This window comes from Lycorma delicatula, chromosome 4, assembly GCF_047948215.1.
Source record: "Lycorma delicatula isolate Av1 chromosome 4, ASM4794821v1, whole genome shotgun sequence".
NCBI lineage: Eukaryota > Metazoa > Arthropoda > Insecta > Hemiptera > Fulgoridae > Lycorma > Lycorma delicatula.
Genome location: NC_134458.1, coordinates 70,021,637 through 70,038,313, shown reverse-complemented (window position 1 = coordinate 70,038,313; position 16,677 = coordinate 70,021,637). Strand labels below are relative to the sequence as shown.

At 28.6% G+C, this 16,677-nt stretch overlaps 1 protein-coding gene across 1 annotated transcript in view; it reads left to right on the top strand.

The window, feature by feature from the left end:
- The window catches only part of Oda (Ornithine decarboxylase antizyme), a 28,575-nt gene extending 21,319 nt beyond the window's left edge, over positions 1–7,256 (top strand). The window contains exons 5-6 of the mRNA XM_075361717.1: positions 1,363–1,448; positions 5,632–7,256. Of these exons, the coding sequence (XP_075217832.1) occupies positions 1,363–1,448; positions 5,632–5,747 (202 nt within the window). The 3' untranslated portion in view covers positions 5,748–7,256. The remainder of the gene's footprint in view (positions 1–1,362; positions 1,449–5,631) is intronic.
- Positions 7,257–16,677: the final 9,421 nt, after the last annotated feature.

Genomic DNA, 16,677 nt, shown 5'->3' with positions numbered 1-16,677 from the left:
TCTACTTTAATGACTGGTGTGAACTGAACAGTTAGGTTTGAAGAGCCTCTAATCAAACAAATTGAAGTGATATTTTAATTATTAGACAGTATCTCCCCCAATTACACTCTGTTAGTATCGGTAACTTACAGCATTGAGGGAAGGATGTAAACACATGTAGGCCACAGTATAAAATAATTCATTCTCTACTGTATATGATGTACTACACTTTATATGCTCTTGTTTTAATAAATTATCAAGAGAAAATATGCGAATGCAAACAGTAGTATACCACTATATTTGTTCTGTCCTTTTTTGTACATCCTTCTACTTATATTGAGCTAGTTTGACCAGCTTGAAAATTTGTAAATTGAATGTAATGTTAACCATTTACTGTAGTTTAAAATTAATTAAAACTCCATTAACTTTATGTTAGTTTAGCAGGACTGCTTAACCAAAGTTAGAATATTATATATCACTTTTGTTAGAATTATTCATGTTTTAATCAGCAAATGAATTAATCAATTTTTTTACCACTTGATTTTTTTTTTTAACTGATGATCAGCGTACATGACACAATATCTAGACTGGTATTACTTATAAATAAATTGAGTTAGAATGCATATATCTACCTCATACTGAAAACAAACTTCATGGTTCATTTATACATTAAAAAACTAATTCTCACTTAGTTAAATTTCTGTAAAACTAAAAATTTAACTATTTTTACTACTATGAGTACACATCCTTTACATTGATTTGCACTAAAAAACTTTCACAACTACATGATGTAGCTAGAATAAAGTTTTTTAAATTTTAATTCTATTCTTTCATTTAATTGTATTCATTCCCAGTCTGTTGTGGTATTATGCAATTTCTAGAATTGCTTTTAGAGTTACTATATAATTTTAAGTAGTTTTTACTTGTAAGGTGAATAACTTGGGTCAAAATCAGAGTCTGTGTCATGATCTACCCTGTCAGTAAATTCCTAAAGAAGATAATATTTCCTGAAATTAAAACTGCACCATTTTTGGAAATGTAGATACCTCTGGCCTACAATATTTTATATATGATAGGAAAATAGGTATAAAAAACCCTCGCAAGTGAAAAAGTAAAACTTACCTGATTCATCCCAGCTTCATGACTAAAATACACACTGACTTAAGCTTAAGTGTATCATGCAAGTAACACTTCCAACATTCAGAAGCAACCCAAATAAGTCCAGAAGACATACATGTCAGTTAGTTAAAAATTAAATTACACGAGTTAAAACAATACGTAAGGTGTTTATTTAATATAACTGTATTCTTATATACTTGTATAAGAAAATTTATTTGTTAAAAGATGTAAATAGATATAATTAAAAAATTTTTTTTAAATTAGGTTTGTGGCTTTATTGGAATATGCAGAGGAAGTTCTTAAATGTACCGACATTATAATTTGCATGAAGAAAGATCGGCTGGATAAAGGTATTTTTCTTGTCTTGTTATTTCTCTTTTACCATTTTGTACTTTCTAAAGTTTATGTATGTTTTAACTTTTTATTTCCTGCCAGCTGTTCACTTTTTTGTCCAGGCATGCACATAACGAGAGGGGTGGCTATGTGCCCCCCCAAAATTCTCAGGCATTGGGGGCTGCAACCCCTATTCATTCTGGTGTTAAATCTAGTAAATTGGGTCTAAAAAATCCACTTTTAGCATTTTACATTTTTGTATAACATCTTAAAAGTATTTTCACAAAATCTGAGATAAATCTGTACATAATCATCTCCTTAGTCATTAATAACCTCCTATATACTTTAACCTGTCGTTACTTGACTCTGCAAGAGTAATGCCGTTACTCGACGTGTAAACGCCGTGCTCACTCTGACGCAATACTAATAAAAATAATTGATTACTGGGGATTTCCCGCAAGCCAGAAATGCAGCACTTGCTTATTACATTCCAAACACGTGTGTAGACAGCTAGATGGCGTTCCAAGAATCCACCATAAGCATAAAGATAATAAGAAAGAAATAATATCAATGTGAGCGTGGCGCTCACATGGCGGGTTAATCGTAAAATTGTGTTATTAATTTGTTGAGCAGATAATTAGCTTTACTTAACTTACTTACTTTTTCCTGTTTAGCCTCCAGGAATTACCATTCAGGTATTACTTCAGAGGATGATATGTAGGAGTGTAAATGAAGTGTAGTCTTGTACAGTCTCAGTTCGACCATTCCTGAGATGTGTGGTTAAATTATACCCAACCACACAGCGAACCACACTTAACCACACTTTAAGGACAGCGATATCCACGATCTAGTATTCAGATCCATATAAAAGTAACTGTCTTAACTAGAATTTGAACGCTGAAACTCTCAATTTCCAAATCAGCTGATTTGGGAAGACGCATTCACCATTAGACCAACCCGGTGGGTAAAAGGGATTATCCTAAAGCCATATATGTGCACTGTGCTAGTCATCATTTTAACTTAGCCATTATGTATGCTATGAAAATTCTCACAATAAAAACAGTATGATACTTGTTGAAGAAATAACTATTCTTTTCACAGTAATTCACGTGTAATTGATGTGCTAAAAAAAGCAGTAAGTGTGTATGGACTGGATGAAAAATATAAAAAAACAACTTGTGTGAAACTAGATTTATTGAGCATCATACAAGTATTGATGTGTTTGTCAAATTATTTGAATGTATGTGTGTGAGTCTAGAAGAAATCTTACAAGATTCAAAAGCAATTGGATCGCCTAACGATTATACTTATCTCGCAGCAATAGAAAAAATTGAATTTATTGTTTCATTACTGGTTTGTTAAAAGCTTCTTAATGTTACACTACCATTGCCAATATTACTTCAGAACAAGACTTTTGACTTGAATAATGCTATTCAACTTGTCTATTCGGCACTATCATTATTGTAAAGAATGAGAGGTGATGCAGAAAATATTATCAAAAATATTTTTTAGTAACTGCCAAAAATTTGTTGTGCAAGATTTTTGAAGCTGAAATAAAAACTTTGTGAGTAAACAATAAACAAGGACATAGAGAAAATCACAATACTACGACAACAGAAGAATAGTACAGAGTATCTTGTTTTATTCCCTGCATCGATACATTGAAGGCGCATTTGGAAAGTAAATTCAGTGACAATGCTATCTTCTTAAAAAATTTTCAAGTTCTTTTATCAGGTTCAACTAGTCCTAGAAAAGTGTCAATTATTAATTTTAGCGATGTATTTTGATAATAAATATTCCAAACTGTCATCCAAGCAGAGTATCGTATTTGTTGCAAGGAGATAAAGTCATTAAATTTCAAATTCAATTTAGAAGTGATTGAAGTATTGGATCACTGCAGTAAAGAATATTTGCCGAATATCCATTATCTCTTGCAAGTTTTAGCAACTCTTCTGGTAACAACATGTGTAATGAACACTCATTCTCTGCAATGAAGAGAGTCAAAACAATTGCGTATAACAAGTTGGGAAAGAAAGATTAAGTTCATTGGTTTCTTTGTCAGTACATAGAGATATTATGTTAATCCTAATGAAGTTTTGATATTATGGTGAGAAAGAAAAATCAACGACTTGCTTTCTAATAATTCATAAATCTTATTGGAATGTAAATGTGTGAGTGTGAAATATTAATGTGGATTATGAAAAAAATTCTATACTAATGTTATGATTCTTATTTACATAGTAAATGTATGATATATTTATTAAATTTTAAGCATATGTTTTGTATTTTTCAAATGCAATAAACCATTTCAATGTAAAATGATTTTCATTATTATTTTATCATCATCAGCCTACTTGCCCCCCTGGAAAAAAATCCTAGCTAGGTGCCCGCTAAGGTTTAATAATTTTTCAATTTTCTCTGCCCTGACTTTTTTTTTAACTCTTCATTTTTATAAAATGAAATAGTTGTCATGAATTAATAGAAAATCGTTTTGTAAGAGTATATCATGATAAAACATAGTACTGGTACACCATGATAAAACTAAAAGATCATACTGTTGTTTAGAAATTGGTTTATACATAAATATTTCATAAAATTCATTGAGTATGCCACTGTCCCTGTGCGTTTCCCTCAAACTACTAGGTTTTCCTTTTTTGCCTTGTCATGATTGCAGCCATTACTATCACACATACACACACATATCAGTAAATATTTTTTTTAATTTGTCAAAAAAACCATTGTTTAATCAATAATACCACCCATCTGAATTACTGAAATCAATTTCTACAATATATAGGCTAATTAAAATGTGAACAGTTGATTGTAATCGCATCACATTTCTAAAAATCATTAAAAGAGATCCAATACTTATTAGATCTCATTAGATGAAATAACTTACTTGTTAGTTTTCAAAAATATAACTTCATTGGAGCAGTTAAATTCAAGAATGAACATGGGTAAAGGGAGTTCATCTGGCTAAGATGGCTAAGATCAATCTTAGAAAACAAGCTCAAAAAGAATGAAAGCTCCTTTATGGAAGTTGTAGGTCTGGAGAAGACATTTGAAACTACAAGGATGTTGTTTGTCCTCATTGGTTTTCAGCTTGTATATAGAAAAAGCAATAAAGGAATTGAAGGAGAATTTTGAGGGAATGGAGCTGTGGTCTGAGGAGATAGGATATTGATGATTCACTGATGACTGTTCTTTAAACAGAGAAAAGATGAGTTGGAAGAAATTCTGAATTTAGTAATAAAATAAAAGATTAACTTGGTGAAGGAGAAATCAACACCATACTGTTACAAATAAGGAGAGCCTTCATACAGGAAAGAATCAAATATAAATCTAGTAATTAAAAAGGCATTCTTAAAATTATTTTTGGTGTATTTATAGCACTCTGTGGTAGCGAAAATGGACAGTAGAAAAACCAGAAAGAAAACAGTAGAGGCCTTAAAAGTACATGTTAAAAACAATTGTTGAAATTAGGTGGGTTGCTAGAGTACAAAATAAAGAGATATTTAGATGAATAAGAGGAAGATTTTGTCAAAAGAAGTAAACTAGATCATGGGCCTAACCTTCAGTTAGATATCTATTTTAGTTATTTGATTCTAGAAGGAATTGTAAAGACTTTAAATTGAAATGGAAGAAGAAAGGATTAGTATATATATATATATATATATATATATATATATATATATATATATATATAAAACAAATGTGTAGGATGTAGTAATTATGTTGAGATTGGAAGATTGGCATGGAAAAGAAAGGAAAGCTATATAGATGAAACCTATGGATACAAAAAAAGTAAAATTTAATTTTGTATAAATTATTAGCTGCATAGGACTCTATTGATACCATGTCAATTATTAGTCATATCACGAGGAACTAGTGGTTACAATTATTTAATTTGAACTGTATAATCATATTAATATAAAGCAATATAAGTGTACAAACTGCTTATTTTATATGCACACTTTTGGACTATTCATTTATTTTTTCTTTTGTTTTAAAAAATGTTACAAATTATTTAGTGATGTATGATTTACTTATGTTATGCAATTTGGTGTCTTATTATATTAGAACTGAAATTCAAAATTTAATTTCTGGTATAACTGTTGTATGTGTGTGTGTATATATATATCTGTTTATAATTTGATTACTGGAGCTTACAGCAATTAACCTTCTCTATTGATGTTTCAGCTCAACTTATACGGACGTTCATGTTCATCGGTTTCACTGTTCTCCCTCCAGGTCACGAGTTGATTCCACAATCCACTGACACTATGAATATTTATATGCGTTACACAATCGTCTAAATTACAATCGCAACTTATTAAATACATTATATCAGCATTAAGTATAAATATTAATATTTCAATTTTATTTAGAGTTTATTTTATATTTATTATTTTACTGTTTGTTTTTAAGATGCAATGTAACCTTTTATATGGTATTAGTGTATTTATAGTTTATACTTATTATCTGTAGTGAGGTAAGTGAAGGATCATTAGTGGGTTTAAAACTGAAAGATTGCCGAGTAATATAATTTAACTTAATATATAACTACTAGATTAGTAAATTGAAATTTTACTGTTTTTATTGTTATTGTTGTTTATGTTATGGTTGCGGTTGTTTTCTTTTGTAAATTAATGACGTTGAAGTAACTAATATGAATTTAAAGTAAACATAATATTCATGTGGACATAATATTCCCCAGCTTTATTCGATCTGATGTTAACATTTTAATAACAGAATATTTTATTAGAACAAGTTCTTGACTGTTCAAAATTTTGTGTTTTTTTCTTTTGATAGTAGGTATCTTCCATACATTTAAGCATAATCTACTTTAGTTATTTTGAGATAAATCATTAAAAAGTGTTTTTTATTAGCTTAAGTTTGTAGAATTTGATTATCTGATTTTATTACTATTTTATGTTGATATTTTAAATTATTCTGCTATTAAATAATTAACAACTCTGTTTTACTATTTTGTAACGATGGTGACGACAAAAAAAAAAAATTAAAAATATTTAAAAAAAAAAAAAATATATATATATATATATATGTGTGTACTAATATATATATATAAGGTGGTTATATAATTTTTAGTATTATAGTGTAGGTTAGTTGTCAATATTATAAATACATTGTGCTTATAGTTATTATTATAAGGTACCATTCCAAAAATCTCATTTGCATAATATTTACCTTCAGTTATTTTAAATAAATAAACTCATTGTGTTTATTAGAATTAGTTAATTTTCAGTTTTATTCCTGATTGAGACATAATTCAGTTAGTAATATCATTAAACATAATATGTTTTGAATTTATTTAAAGTACTTAACCATTGTGTTAGGATCAGTTGGTTTGTTTTAAATATGCGTACAAACTGTTTGATATATATATATATATATATATCAATTTATATGATTGGTGTGTTAAATTTTATTTTTTTAATTTTCTCGTAATAAAAAAGATCTGAGCTTGAACATAAAAATCATTTATTTCTGTGAATTGGTATACTGCTGAGTTAAACTGATGATACAAAAATTTTATTTCTAACATTTTATAAATATAAGTTTTTTAACTATTATATAAGTGTTTTATTTATAACCAAGATTGTTAAGTATTTATTTTATTTTGTGTATACTAACAGTTGTATATGTTATATATATATATATATATATATATATATATATATATATATATATATACACATTGCCTGCATCAGTTAATCAAGATTGTTTTTGATATTGTAATGGATCTGCAGTCAGCATTTGTATAATGGTGTAAGATTTTTCTTTGAATAAATATTTTAAAAATACTGCCTTTTTAATTTTAATTACCTAGAAAATAATTAATTTATAGTTAAGTCTATTATTGTTATTATTACTATCAAAAAATAAATATCTACTAAGATAGCATTATTCTTTTCTTTTTTATAAAAGAAAGTTAAAGGTTTAGTAGAGGAGAAAGAATAGTTGGTTTAACTTTGAAACTTATGAAGCATTTACTGTTGAGAGGAAAATATTAAAAGCAGCATGAGTTACAAATGTTCTGTTTAAGCGTTTGAGTCTTACTTGACTACTGGTAAATACTAAACTAAAGTTAAAGATATAGGTACTAAAGGTCAAATTAGGACATAGAATTTAGTTCCTTTTTATGAAGTTAGACATTCCACAAAGTTCAATCTTATTTCTCAATTATTATTGAATTGAAGAATAGCTCAGTACAGCCTTATCCTAACATTTATAGAGACAGTGGATCAGTTGTCTATTCAGCTTGACGATTACATTCCTTCTACAAACTGAAATCTAAATTTACAGTTGACCCATGAATAAAAGAATAAAAGCTATCGCATTTTAATTAGAAAAAGAAAAGTTTTATTGAATTTCAGAAAAAATTATAATAAGCAAGAACAATATAAATTGAGTATAAAATTCACTGTAGTAAATTAAAATGTTATTTGTAAATTTCTTTGGGTAATCGCTGACAAATATATCTCAAGAAATAATTATGTAGATGACTGGTAGAGACAGGATTATCTGATGTACAGTATATGCTTTAAGAAAATTTACTTACTGAATGGTAAAATATTAAATACAGCAGTTATTTTGCTGTCATTAAGTATAGAAGAATAGTTATGTGGGGTTCCTTATTCTAATTTATGAAGAATTTTTGAATTTCAGAAAAATCTCAGCAGATCTCTTAAACCTGAAACAAATCATCGTGCACCATATGCAGTGTTGTGTATAGTTTTTGTACCAGTAGGTTTTCAAATTTTTATTCTGGTGTATAATTTGTGATTTTTTAACCTAAAATATAATAAAAAGAATTATGGTCAACTTATATACTGTGGCTTCAATTATAACTATAATAATAAAATGTAATAATGCAATTGAAAAATTAAATAATTTAGCATCCTTATTTATGTTTTCATTTCATTTTTATGTACAGCTAAAAAAATTATCTATTTATTAATCTTAATTGCTAAAAGTTTTTTTTAGATTTGAGAATTGATATCTCTTGCTCACTTCACAGTGTATAGATGAACAGGGCATGTGTAACCAAATTATTTGTTTTTGACACTTTTAAAATTAAAAAAAAAATCTATTTTTAAGGTATCTCAATTATAACTGAACTGCATATGTTTGAAACATGGAGTCACTAAAGTAGCTTCATTTATACAATATAATAATGATAGTAGCCTTGCACCCAGGTTATTGAAGTGCTAAAAAATAACAATCTTGTAGTAGGTAGCTGTTTAGTCAGTTTTCTTGTACCCATTTGGCTTATGTAGTTTTCTAAATTGGGTCAACATGCTTCATCTGATCACGCAATACATCTTGAACATTTTTTAAGAAGAAGTGGAAGTCGCATGGAGCCAAATCCAATGGCAGATGTGGAATAGGCTCAAACTGCAGCTTGTAGAGAGACATCAGCACGATACCCATCATGCACAGATTTTACAGGAATCCAATTGGTCAATAATATGGCCTAATCGTTCTTTAGATATGCTTAACTGAATAGCGATGCGTTGCTGGGTGATTCGCCAGTCACTTTGAAGCAAATCGTCCACTCCTTTTCATGTTTATTGTCACAGAAACTGATCGTCTGCTGCAAGGTGCATCCTCAATTGTCGCTTTACCAGGTTCACATTCGTTAAATTTCAATTCACAGTACTCCTGTCAACATTTTCACTACCATAAACTGCTTTTAAACGATGAAAAATATTTATAGGATTCACATTTTCTGCTGTTAAAAATTTTATCACTGCGTATTGTTTTAACAGTGTTGTAATATAGACCGTACATGATTCCATTTTAACTGCTACTGAAATCAAACTGGTAAACGGACTTCAAGTCATTATCGCAGGTTTGTAGAGGGGGATTTTAACTATCATGTGCTGCAAGCCCAACTCGATAGTATTTTGTCTTCATGTAGCACACCAGTGTGCAAAATTTATCAGCCGAGCCTCGTAATTTTATTATTGATCTGAACAAGTTTTTCATTTTATCTATAATTAGCTTCCACTTCACTTTCATAATATTTTTCACAAAATCTTTTAAACGTTTAATGCAAATCTAAATAAATGAATCATATGAAATATTATTGTTAAAAATGCCATAGATATACAAGACGTATCATGAAGTTCTCCCAGGATTTTCATAACCTATTCTACTTCTGAAAATAATAGAAAAAGTTCATATAAACATATGTCTTAAAATGCTTCATTTGCGAGTTATAGCTAGTGAAAGATTTTGCTTGGACTTCAGCTAACCTTGTGAAATGAGGTCATAATGAAATATTTACTGTTAATTTAGGGGCAGAGTTAGTAATTACTTATGGTTTTTGACCTAAAAAATTGAATAAAATAGGTCCCAGAACTTTATTTGTAGTAGTTTTTAGAAATGTGGAGTGAAAACCCATAAATTGGTAAAAATCCTGTTTTTTATGTTTGACATACAGTAACATTGTTAAATGGGTAATAAACTCATAAAACCTTTAAAAAAAATTTGTAGAAAATTTAATTCTGAACAAAATGGTATAAGATAAATCGAATAAAACAAAAAAAAGTTCGAAAAACTGAATTTTATTTAGAAACAGTACATTACTACATTTTTCAGAAAAGTACTGTAAACAAAAACCAGATTTTTTTTTTGGGTAGTGTGAAAAATTTGTAAAAACAAAATTTACTGTTAAACAATCAAAAATAATTGGAAATTACATAATAATTATAAAATAAATAAATTAAAATTACTTAATCTTTTTATTAATGACAGAAATGCAATAAATTATTTCAAAGTTGGCAATAAAATAACAATAGCTGATCAATAATGTGCAATACTGTATTAGCATTTATATCATTCTGTAAGGTATATTACGTATATAGGCTGCTGTGAACTGTGCTGTCATTAGTGAAGGTTTACTGTAAATTTTAGTTTAAATGTAATTGGTTTGCATTGAAGTAATGCCATACTTATTTACAACATAGGAGTACGTTGATATGGTATTCATTTTGGGCATGTATAATTGTAATGGTGCAGTAGAATATGAAATACGTTTTCTGAATCGCTAAATTCCAGATTCCAACAATTAACACTTCTCGCAATTTTTGGGAAACTGGTTCACTAACTAGTACCTGTACCAGCTATGAACACTGTCCAACACAACACTGTTGATGAAATTATTATTGATGCAGTCCAGGTGTCCAATACATGATGTCTTTCTAAGCAGATCAGAGTTTCACATTCGATGGTTTGGAGGACACTTAAATAAAACAAGTTTTATCCTTAACATAAACAGCCAGTTCAACATCTACATCCAGGAGATAGTCCACTTCGCTTGGAGTACAAATGACAACTCTACAAGCATACGTTGTTTACCAACAAGGCAAATTTCACTTGAGATAGTGTCTATAACATACACAATGAGCATACATGGGCAGAAGTAAATCCTCCAGAGACAGTGGAAGGCAATTTTCAACATTGATTTAGCAGCCTTCACAATCAGCTGTTTGGACCATTCATATTACCTGGCCTTTTGCTGAGGTTTACTTGCAATTTCTTCAAGAATTGCCACAGCTGCTAAAAGATATTCTCCTAGTGCTGAGACACAAAGTACCAGAATGAAGTAAATTTAAAACATTGCAATGTAAACATAGTATTACTACTGAAAAAATAATTTAGAAATTTTAGAAGTTTGGAATAACAATAAAAAAATGAATATAGTTGAAAAATATTTATAAATTTTAACAAAATTATAAAATGATAGACCACCAAATCACATTTGAAGATGATGATAAGATAATATCATGTACATCTTAATACTGATATTATGAACAAAGGAAAATACGTTTTTAATTTATTTCATTCTGGTATAGGCAGCAGAGTTGTGTTTGTTCATAGCAAAGTTTCAGGATTATAAAATGGTGATACTTTAGGCAATTTTAATTTTTTTTTAAATAATTGACTTTGATGCAGTTGTAGAACTGAATACCAACTGATTATGCAGGATCCTGCAAAAATCCACTATTGGTATTAATTTGGTAAGTTTACTTATCTGTTTACTGTGTTTTGGTGGTTAAGTTTCAGTTAATATTGAATTTAATTAGCACAGTGGTCAATATGTTGAATTATTTGAATTTTATTTTTTGAATTTGTATATATATATACATATATAAAAAAATAACTTGACTCCAAAACATGGTAACAGAGCAACCTAAAAAAACTAATATCAATTGTCGACTTTTACGGAACCCCGCATCATCAGTTGATACAACCCTATAATACTATATTATACAACCCTATAATTATATCAAAAAAATAAAAACTTAAAAATTTGTAAAACAGTCACTCATACTTCACTGCCATTACTAGAATGATGTAATTTAAAACACCACATAGCTGAGATTGTAATCATAGTTGCCAACCGCTGCAACCTACTATGTCTAATTGAATGAATGAATAAACCTTTATTTCCCTTATACAAAATATGACAAAAATAAAAATGACAGTATATAATTAGGAAACATAACACCTGCAAAGGATAACCTGTACACAGGTATGAGCCATTTTATATAATATTTCTTAAAATATTTCTATTTATTTTTAAAAATAAATAGTAGTAACTAAGAGTGCCTACATAAATAAATTAAAGTTCTTATAAACAAACAATTAATTGTTAAAGATTGAGATCAGTTGAAATTTAAACTTATTATCTTAGAAAAATAACAAAAGAATAAAAAAAATTGAATATAATAATACTATAACAAATGAACACCCGCACCTGTGCTTTAAAATTCAACATTCTAGATATAGTAAAATCAAGGAAATACAAGAATAAGAAGATGATGTAAATAATATTTATATTGCACACTTTTATGCTTAGTATATTGTATAAATTGGAGTAAAATGAATATTCTTATATCTGTTACATTAACACTATTTTGTAACAATATAAAATAATGCAAAAAATAACAATTTTCTTAGTAATAATATTATGTCTAAAATTATAAGTATATATTTCCCTGTAATAAGTTTGCCTTCCTTAGTTTTGATTAGCTCCATTATAGGATTTTATTTAAAAAACCAAAATGTTATTCAGATTGGAGTAGAAAATTAACTAATTATGTATCACTTAGTCAATAGTGATTTGTACACTTCTTTTTGCATTATCCACTCACCTATTTCTTTAAGGAATTTTTGTTCTCTCTGCTATACATAAATTTAGCAGGAATAAGATTTTTTAGTTAAGCAGGAATATACATGAATGTCTTCTGCAGACCAATAGGTCATTTTGGGGTATTATAAAGGTGCTACTAGATGGCCTCAGATTATATGATGAATCACTGGTATTAAACGAGGTTTGTATTTTTGTTAATATATAAAATAATGCTTTTTATGTAGAGCTGACTCATTGTGAACACATTAAATTCCCAGAATAGGTCAGCTGTAGAGTGAAGTCTGGGCCTATTTAAGGCTGATTTATTAAGTGTTTTTGAAGCATATACTCTTTATTGAAGTGCACTTTATGCAAAATGCCCTATGAACATATTCCATATTGTAATATTGATTGGGCATATGGAAAATATACAAGTCTAGTGATACTGTTATTCTTTAGTTTACTAATTTGGTGGAATTTAAGGATTTAATGTTTAATTCTTTAGCACATATTGTTAATGTGTGCATCCCATTTAAGATGAGGGTCTATCCAGACACCAAGATATTTTATTTTATTTACTTTTTCTAGTTTGGGACACAGACATGAAGTAAAAGTTGGCTTTTTTCAGTTTATTGAATGTATGGTTAAATTAAGTTAGGAGGTTGACTACTGTGATTTGTAGAAAACATCATAAACACGCTTTTTTTAACATTTAAAGCTAGTAGATGTTCATCAAACCAAGCCTTGACACTCCTAAGACCTTCTTCAGCCGATCTTGTAACCTCATCCCATGAGGAGCCCGTGAAAATCAAGGCAGTGTCATCAGTGAAATATATCACAGTTTTTTAGTTTTAGTAAGTTATTTATGTACAATAAGTATAAGATACGGTATAAGTATAATAAGGGGATAAGACTGATCCCTCTGCTAGGCCATATTCAGTCAAGTGCTTTATGTTGGTATTTTTGTCAACCATAAGTAGTTGCAATCTGTTTTTTAGGCAACTTGAAAATAATTTATAGAGTATGCCACGTATTCCCAAACTACATTTACTTTTTTGTAGCAGCTTAGAATGTGGGATAGTGTCAAAGGCTTTCACCAGATTAAAAAATCCTACTATAGTTCTTTTATTATCCTTAAGGTTATTTAATATGGGCCCAATAAGGTAATTTATCACATCTTGGGTGCTTTTCTTTGATTGAAATCCATTTTAATTTGCATGAATTATGTTGAATTTACCTAAATATTTTGTCACTCGTGATTTGATAATTTTTTCCGTAACTATTAACAACAACGTAACTATTTAACAAGCTTATTGGGTGTGAATATAATGATCTCCTGAGTTGAAGAGCGATTTTAAATTTATTTTGAAAACACCCTACGCCAAAACATTTATTAATTCTTTAAAAGACTTAGCTATATATGGAGAGATTTTTTTTGAGAGTATTTTTTGAAACCATCAATACCAGGAGCTGAATTATTTTTGAGAAAAGTAATTATATTGATAATGTCGTTTTCATTTGTTTGAAACAGAAAAAAAGAACCATGAGTTCCCATATCCGCATGCGGTTGATGATTGAAATGCATAACAGACGTATTTGTATTTAACAACTTTTCCGCATACTCCTTACCTACTTGAACAAAATGGTCATTTAAAATTTCAGGGTTTGTTTCTGGAATAATTTTTGAATTTTTAATACTTAATAGTTCGTTTATGTATGTAGTCCCACATCTTTTTATAGTTTCCTTCAGCTTGTAAAATTTTACTTTTATAATAATGGTGTTCACATTTTTTAATTAATTCACTTAATAGATTTCTGTATTTTTTATATTTAGATTTTAAATTAGCATTAAAAGGTTGAGGAGAGTTTTGCATAATTTATAATGATTTCCTACATATGACTAAGCCAATAGTTATTCAGTTTTTTAAAGGTCTATATTTGTGTGTTATATGTTTTTTACACGTTACATTTTTTATGTGATCGGTCAGTTTATTCAAAAAAGAATTTAGCATATCATCAACATCTGTGCATAACCCAACAACATTCTCCCACTTTTCTACTTTAAGGTTTTGCACTAACATATCATAAGTTACTTCCTCATTAAATGTCTGCTCTTTAGTACTGTTATTTACCTTATTTTCCATTCGAAGGTGGATGACAGTGCAAAAATGATCAGAGATCTTAGTTTTAAGAATTGACCTGATAATATTTTCAGAATGAAAGTTACTATTCTTAAAGAATAAATGATGGATGCAAGATTCAGTATTTTCTTGTACCCTTGTGGGTTTTTTATATATATGACTTGAAGCCATTTGATGATAGTATACCGAAATATTCATAAACATCGTTTATGTTTCCATTTAAATGGATGTTCATATCCCCAATTAACACAGTGTTATCACTGCCCCTAAACCTATGTAAACATTCATTCAAACTGGTAATTAATGTATTACAACTGCGGATGATGATCTGTAAACAGCAATGAGAGCAATCTTTGTGGATTCTTAATACTCAAATTTATTGAATTTACTTTGAGTATTTAAATAATTAATTCTTTTAATCATAGTTTTTCATTGAAAAACTCACAAATACAATTACATTTGTTAGATACCAACCAGGCTTATCATACAATAAGTATCCGTTTAGGTTATAATTAAATTGGTCATGACAGTTACCCAAGTTTCTGTTAAAATTATTACATCATATCTAATATTGCAATTTTGAAGTAAATAGGCAAATTCATCAAATTTCTATTTAAGCTACGTATGTTCATTTGCAGTATATTAAAGAATTTTCCAACATTATTAGAATAATTTTGCGAATTAAAGCTAAAGATATCATCAACCTCAATTATATCATAACTGTTATTAACAAAGTTGTTTATAAGAACCATAAAAATAAAAGTAAAGAGAAAAAAATAAAGTAAGAAAAACAAAATAAAATAATCTAGTATATGAATTCAAGAAATAACCATGCAACTTTCTCCGTCACGTTCATGAAGTATCATTACAATAATAAAAACAAAAATACTGAATAAATAATAACAAAGATTAAAGCTGTTAAACCATTACTACTATCACTATATATTCTGCTTAATAATTTTAAATAATTGCGATAAAGAATTAACTAACATAGTGGCTCAGATAAGGAGTACATAATTTATTATAAAATCACTGAAAATAGCCAGTCTAAACAATTATGACTAATACTAATAATATAAAAAACACTGTACACACAATTCATTGCTTACACTAATCAACAAAAATCTGCAGATCTTTTTTAAATATTCATCTCAGAGGAGCTGATGCTGACTGTCTAATTAAGATCTTCCTGTACCACACTCTTACAAATGCGAGTTTATTCTTCACCTTGAGATCCCTCGCTGCTCCTAAGAGTTTTATAATAAGGAGATAGTTGTTCATTAATATAAACATTATTATCCTTCAGTCCTGAGCTAATTTCTGTTGTTTTTAACCTATTTTTCATTTTTGCAGCCAAGGTCCATGATGTATTTTTAACTTTTCTAGTGACAGAGTTGATGATAATAGAACTGTTAGAAGACTATTATAATAATAATAGAATTCTTAGCATTTGGCATACTGTGCATAGCAGATACTTGTTCATGTTTCAACTATATGAATGGCATGAGCAACAGATTCTAAGATGTTGCGTAAGTCCTCACCCTTAGTCTGGAATGCCAGATATTTTGATGTTTATTCTCATTTGTTGATGTAGGTATGTAATTCAGGTTGCAATTGCGACATGTCCTGGATTAATTTTGTATTCTTTTCTTCCATTTCATTACATTTTTTAGCAACTTCATTATTTCCAATGGATAATTTATTTACATGAATTTTTTGTTTCTTCAGAGGTTTTATTCAGTATTTCAATTTGGGTGAAGAGATCTTTGAGTTTTCTGTTGAATAAAGAAGTAAGTTCATCACACAAATTGGAAAGCAAAATCAAAATTTTGTTAAAATCTTAATCCTGATTATTGAATTCAACTTCAAATATAATAACATACCCATCATACTTCCACACTGATTTAGTTTTGACATTCTTCCTTTTGAATTTTTCCATAG